Consider the following 6258-nt stretch of genomic DNA (forward strand, 5'->3'; position numbering starts at 1 on the left):
TTAAGTTTAGAAAAACATTGTCGTATGGCTTTAAAATCAGACGTTACTTCACTTCCGGTTACACATGTGATGCTGAACATGGATAAACTTTATACGTTTGTTTCGTAAAGTAAAAAATAAAATCGCCATTTAACTTTTATTTTTGAACGGGACACAAACCCCCGGTCTCCTGGGTGAAAGTCCTGTGTTTGTTTGACCCAACTTATACTTTGTCACACTACTAACTGCTTTGCTCCCATTATTCGGTAACTACTACAGCCACTAGAGGGCGCCGCCACTAAACATGAATATGAGTGGTAATTGCTGCTTAAAAAACAACCGATCTGAGAGTTTTTCGGGGAAGGACTGTGTTTCAGATTCATATTTAACAGACAAACATGAGCTTGGTATTAATCTTCTCATCCAACTCAGAAAGCTGAAAAGCATGTTACCCAAAAAGCGTTTTATTTCTCATTTTAGCAGGTTAACCACCACCACACAAGTTTTAGCATGTCTACTAAACTGTGTTTCCGGTCTTTCGTTAACCCACTACTGACACCCTCTGGTACAATATGGAATGACAGCCATTCATCACAAAATGGAAAATGTTTACATTTTTAATTGAGATTTAGTTCCTCAACATTTAGATGTATGTCATTCATAACTAACCCTCCTTTTAATTTCCAACCAGACTGGATTATTATTCAATATAAACAGCAACGTCTGAAGCATATTCTCACATATATATATATATAACCTGTACTGTGAGCTGAGGCTTACTGCAGGTGTAACACGACTCACTCTTGGACATTACTTTTCCAAACCACCATATATACCAGTAAGGGGATGAGGCTGACAGGGATGAGAGTGAGGGCGATCACCATCCCTTGAGGTGCATCCTCAAGCAGAACGTCCTCCTTCGAGCAGTTGACGAAGTAGTTAGAGTGGATGTAGAGGAAGAAGTCCTGAATGGTGGGATTTGGGTAATAACAGCCGACCATATTAGACAGCCTCTCAAGGCATACCGTCATGTTGTTGTATGGTCTGGAATAGATGGAGAGAAGAACAATATTAATGATGAATCATCTGGTGTTTTACAAACCAAACAAATTAAGTGAATGATTCAGAAAATAAATGTCAGATGTATTAACAAAATTAGTGGCAGCCCTTAAACAGTCGCTCTGTATTTTTTAAACAAGTTTTGAACGTCCACGTTCTACCAAAACAAGTTCCTTCCCGAGGCTATTTTGCAGAGGCACCGTGACTCCGTCTGAAGTAGATTGTGATTGGTTTAAAGAAATGCCAATAAACCAGAGCACGTTTTTCTACCATCCCAGGATGCTGTGTGGACTAGCCAGACCCTCCTCCGCAGCGCTGTGGAGGAAGGTCTGGCAATGCGAGACTACAAGTCCACACTCCGTACTTTGGTATGTCCAAAAAAAAGTTCCCTGACGCAGAATCCTAAGCACTAGACCACCAGGGATGACTTAAAAGTATAAAGTAAAAAACAACAAAAAAACAACAACATATGAACCTGGATAGAGAATCGAAGCTTCATGCAGCACATACAATTAAATATTAAAAGAAGACACTGATTTTGTGTAACTGGATACATCATTTCTGAAAAGAAACTCTTCAGTTGGAAGATGAAGCACTCGAAAGTGTGGCACCTATATCTGTGACTAAAACCGAGACTGTTGTGGTCAAACTATTTCCTGTTTGAACATAAACAGAGCAGAAATGATTGAGGCTGTGAAAGGGTGGGCCAAAGGAAGAGACCATCAGTCACATTATGACCTGCAGTTACTCTGCAGAGGCACACACGCTCAGCGAGCTGCCTTCTGGCCCCAGCTCTGATGATACTTCCCACTGCCACATTACTATTCCCAGTTTATCGTTGCTTAAAGGGCTGGTGTTGTTCTGTATTCTTTCCTATTGTCAACAAATTGTAATGAAAGCACTATCAATGACTTGGTCCATCTCACTCTGTCTGTCGCTTTCAGTCTCAACCCCATTGCTTCCTGCTTGAAAAACTGGTCGCAAATGATTTCCTTTTTTGTAAAGGCTCAGTAATTTCCAAAAAAAGGTGGGCACTGTAAACATTACTCAAACAGGAGGAAAAGGGGCATTTGTAGCCAATGTGTTGTTGTTATGTTGTTTCAGTCGGCTACTATTGTGTTTTCTTATTAGGCCTATATTCCAATAAATATCATGTAAACTTTGTTTAAAAAAAAAATAAAGCTTATATTTTTGTGATTATCATGATGATTATTGTTGTTTTGTTGTAAGCCCCCCACACACACACACACACACACACACACACACACACACACACACACACACACACACACACACACACACACACACACACACACACACACACACACACACACCGCCGCACTTTTATTTAAATCCTAAAAGGATTGAAACAGCGCCCCCTCGTGTTGTAGCGGCTGGTAAACGTTAGTCTGTGTGGTCAAAACGGGTATTGCAGTCTTAATGTCAGTCAACTGAAGTCAAACGTGAAGTTGATAAAACAATATAACGAGCTGTCGCTGTTAAACTGTAAACGGGCAGACCTCTGGAAGATGAAAATGTGAAGTGAACTGCGAACCAGACCAGTCGTACTTTGGCCTCACAACAAAGATGAGAAAGTTAGCTAGCAGGATAAAGTTTGAACAACCGGAGAGTTAGCTAGCTCGTTTTACAGTGTTGCTAACGTTAACTAGCTAACGTTAGCTAGCTAGCTAGCTACATAGCGAAGATGCAGCGAAAATGGAGGAAAAGAAGAGAGTCAACAAACAAACAACAAGTGCAGCGGGATCTATGTAATATGGATATTGACTGCCTCATCTTGATGACAGAATTCAACAATGGGATTCGGCGTCAAAAAACGTGAGTTAAATACAACTTTTGTCTGCTTTCTGGCTGTTTTCTGGCCTGATAGTTTAATTTCCCGCCGTGGCTGTCCGTGTAGAACCGTAACACTTACTTAACATAACTTCTTGCTGTGTTCTTGTTGATGTTATGGAGCTTGTATTATGAACTAGATATTGTTTGCTGGCCCGCATATCAATTTATGTTCAAAATATATTTTGGCCCACCTAATTTTTGTCGCTTTCCCGGCATTTTTTCAACATTTTTTGTTGCTTTTTTGAAACTTTTGTCCCTTTTTTTACTTTTTATTTTTATTTTTTTCAGGCGTTTTCAACGTTTTTGTCCCTTTTGCGACGTTGTCGGCACTTTTTCCGACAATGTTGTCTCTTTTTCCTGGCATTTTTGTTGCTTTTTCAGACCTTTTTTAGTCGCTTTTTTTCTATGATGGCTAAGGAATTTTTTTGCTGACTTTTGTAAGGCTTTAAGTCGACACAACTGTCAGCAAGAAGGCTATATGGGCCAGGCAATAACAGCCAAGATGACATTTTACTGCCGTTAGCATGTAGCTACAATGTTAACTTTTTTTGCCATGATGCAATCACAACCACCAGTAGCGTGATTATTCCTCATTCACATGCTGACATGTACGCTGACATAAGGAACAAAGTGTGGAATTTCCTGGGAATGATGGGGTGGTGGCTGAACACCCAGATAGACGGCCACGGTGAAAAGGTGTTGAACTCCATATTAAAAAATCAGTCCCTGGCAACCCCACAGTTACCAAAGGTCCACGTTGTCAAGGAGCCCGTGGCAACTGCTGCAGCGTCTCGCTCAGTATGTGAGGAGACGCGTAGCGAACCTACACAGGATGCAACGGCACGGGATAAGATTAGAAAAATGTACGTCAAGGTATTCACAGAGAAGCTGCTTTCGTGAATATCAACATATCAAGAATATCAAGTGACCTGGACTATTGGAAACCCTGAGGCCACCATTAGCCGTCTGTTTGAAAGAACGTGGGCCGAAGTCGAGGGTGTCGATTTTGACTCCAGCTGGAAAACATTTCAAAACCTTGACAAAGCCATTCTCCGGGACTTGTGTAAGAAGTGGGGCAGTGCATAAGAGGTGCTGATCTTCATGCATCTGGAGGAAACAGCACTGATAAACTGTATTGTATTGTATTGTGATTTCAACATCCATGTTGACAACCCTCAGGACAAAGGAACAAAAGAGCTGTGTTGTCTTTGACAATTATGGGCTGACTCAACATGTAACAGAGCCTACGCACAATAAGGGTCATATCCTGGACTTAATTATCTTGAAAGGTCTGAAAATTTCCAAAGTTATGGTGAATGATGTTGCTCTTTCTGACCATTTTTTTTTTTTAACAGTTCTATCTCAGTGCAAAAAAGTGTTGAAACTAAGGCAATTGGAAAATGATACATCACTGAAAGCACCAGTGAAAAATTCATTCCACTTTTTTCTTGCATATCTGCCCCTTCTGGAGCCACAGTAACTGAGCTTGTCGATAACTTCAACTGTAGAATTACTAATGTTATTAACGCCATTGCTCCTACTAAGGTCAAGGTTCTCCTGACCAAAAAAAAATATCTCCATGGAGAAATGTTACACATGTGAGATCTAATAAAAGAGTGTCGAAAAGCTGAACGCAGGTGGTGAAAAAAACAATCTCCAGGTCCGCTATGACATTTATAAAGAGATACTCAGAGCTGTTAACAACAATTAAACAATCAAACCGTTTTCTATCTCTAAACAATATTTTGGATGCCTTCCAATCAGGATTTAGACCTCACCACAGCACTGAGACGGCTCTTGTCAAAGTCTTTTAATGACATCCACTTGAACTCGGATGGTGGTAAAACAACAGTCCTAGTATTACTTGATCTTAGTGCTGCATTCGATACGGTTGACCACAATATACTTTTGGATCGATTAGAAAACTGGGTTGGCCTCCCCGGCTCGGTATTAAAGTGGTTCCAATCCTATTTAAAGAATAGAAAATACTTTTGGATCCATAGGGAACTATGTTTCTGAGCACAAAGACATGACGTGTGGAGTTCCACAGGCCTCTGTCCTGGGGCCTCTTCTGTTTAATATCTATATGCTCCCACTGGCCCAGATAATGAAAAACAATAGCATAAGTTATCATCGTTATGCTGATGACACACAAATTTATATAACGCTGTCGCCTGGAGACTATAGTCCAATACAAAAACTGGCTAGGTGCATTGAACAAATTAATGATTGGATGTGCCACAACTTTCTAAAATTAAATGAAGGAAAAACTGAGGTGATCATTTTTGGAGCCAAAGAGGAACGACTAAGAACCAGCGCCCAGCTTCAAACTATAATGTCAAAAGCAACAGACAAAGCCAGAAATCTCATGGACTCTGACCTGAATTTTAACAGTCACGTTAAGACGATAACAAAGTCAGCCTTTTACCACCTTAAAAATATATCAAGGGTAAAAGGACCAATGTGTCAACAGGACTTAGAAAATCTTGTCCATGCTTTTATTTTCAGTAGACTAGACTATTGTAATGGTGTTCTTACAGGTCTTTCTAAAAAAATCTGTCAGACAGCTACAGCTGATTCAAAATGCAGCTGCTCGAGTCCTCACTAACACAAGGAAAGTGGATCATATCACTCCAATTTTAAAGTCTCTACATTGGCTTCCTATACCCCAAAGAATAGACTTCAAAATTCTTCTTCTGGTTTATAAGTCGCTAAAGGGTTTAGGGCCAAATTACCTATCGGATCTACTTGTGAACTATTAACTGCAGAGGCCTCTAAGATCATCAGGGACAGGTTTGCTTGCTATCCCCAGAATCAGAACAAAAAAGGGGGAAGCAGTATTCAGTTTCTATGCACCACGCATCTGGAATGAACTTCCGGTGAACTGTAGATCGGCACCCAGCTCTTTTAAAACAAGGCTGAAGACGTTTCTTTTTGATGCTGCTTATGTTTAATTATTTGTACTGCACTGTATTGGGAATTTTATTCTTTTATTTTTGTATTTAATCTGTATTAACTATTTTTCATTTTGTATTGAACTTCTAACTATGTTTTAATGTTTTATGTAAAGCACATTGAGTTGCACCCCTGCTGAAATGTGCTATACAAATAAATTTGCCTTAGTCAAATATCACTTGATGACGCCACCAAAAAAGTTTAGCAGCATCTCCAGGTTCTTCTCATCTGTGGGCAAAGCCATCTCCAACATCTGCAGATGTAGAACCAGGTTTGGTTGTATTTAAGTGAAACGTAGTGTCTCTGCTACGGTAGGGTTTTCTCCAGGCGCTCCGAGTGTTTCTCCCACATTCAGTAAATATTAAAAAACAACATTAGCAGTAAAGGGCTCCAGTCCTGCCTCACATCCAG

The 6258-nt window shown here is 40.2% G+C and overlaps 2 protein-coding genes across 3 annotated transcripts in view; one reads left to right on the top strand and one right to left on the bottom strand.

Moving 5' to 3' along the window:
• Positions 1–244: 244 nt before the first annotated feature.
• LOC120551311 (receptor activity-modifying protein 2-like) overlaps positions 245–6258 on the bottom strand; it is a 13957-nt gene continuing 7943 nt past the window's right edge. For both annotated transcript variants that reach the window (XM_039788627.1, XM_039788628.1), the window contains exon 5: positions 245–1023. In XM_039788627.1, coding sequence (XP_039644561.1) covers positions 777–1023 — 247 coding nt within the window. In that variant the 3' untranslated portion in view covers positions 245–776. The remainder of the gene's footprint in view (positions 1024–6258) is intronic.
• Positions 2795–6258, top strand: part of ccr10 (chemokine (C-C motif) receptor 10) — a 41051-nt gene continuing 37587 nt past the window's right edge. Inside the window, exon 1 of the mRNA XM_039788623.1 lies at positions 2795–2874. Coding sequence (XP_039644557.1) covers positions 2853–2874 — 22 coding nt within the window. The 5' untranslated portion in view covers positions 2795–2852. The remainder of the gene's footprint in view (positions 2875–6258) is intronic.

Source organism: Perca fluviatilis, chromosome 21 (assembly GCF_010015445.1).
Source record: "Perca fluviatilis chromosome 21, GENO_Pfluv_1.0, whole genome shotgun sequence".
In the NCBI taxonomy this organism is placed as follows: domain Eukaryota; kingdom Metazoa; phylum Chordata; class Actinopteri; order Perciformes; family Percidae; genus Perca; species Perca fluviatilis.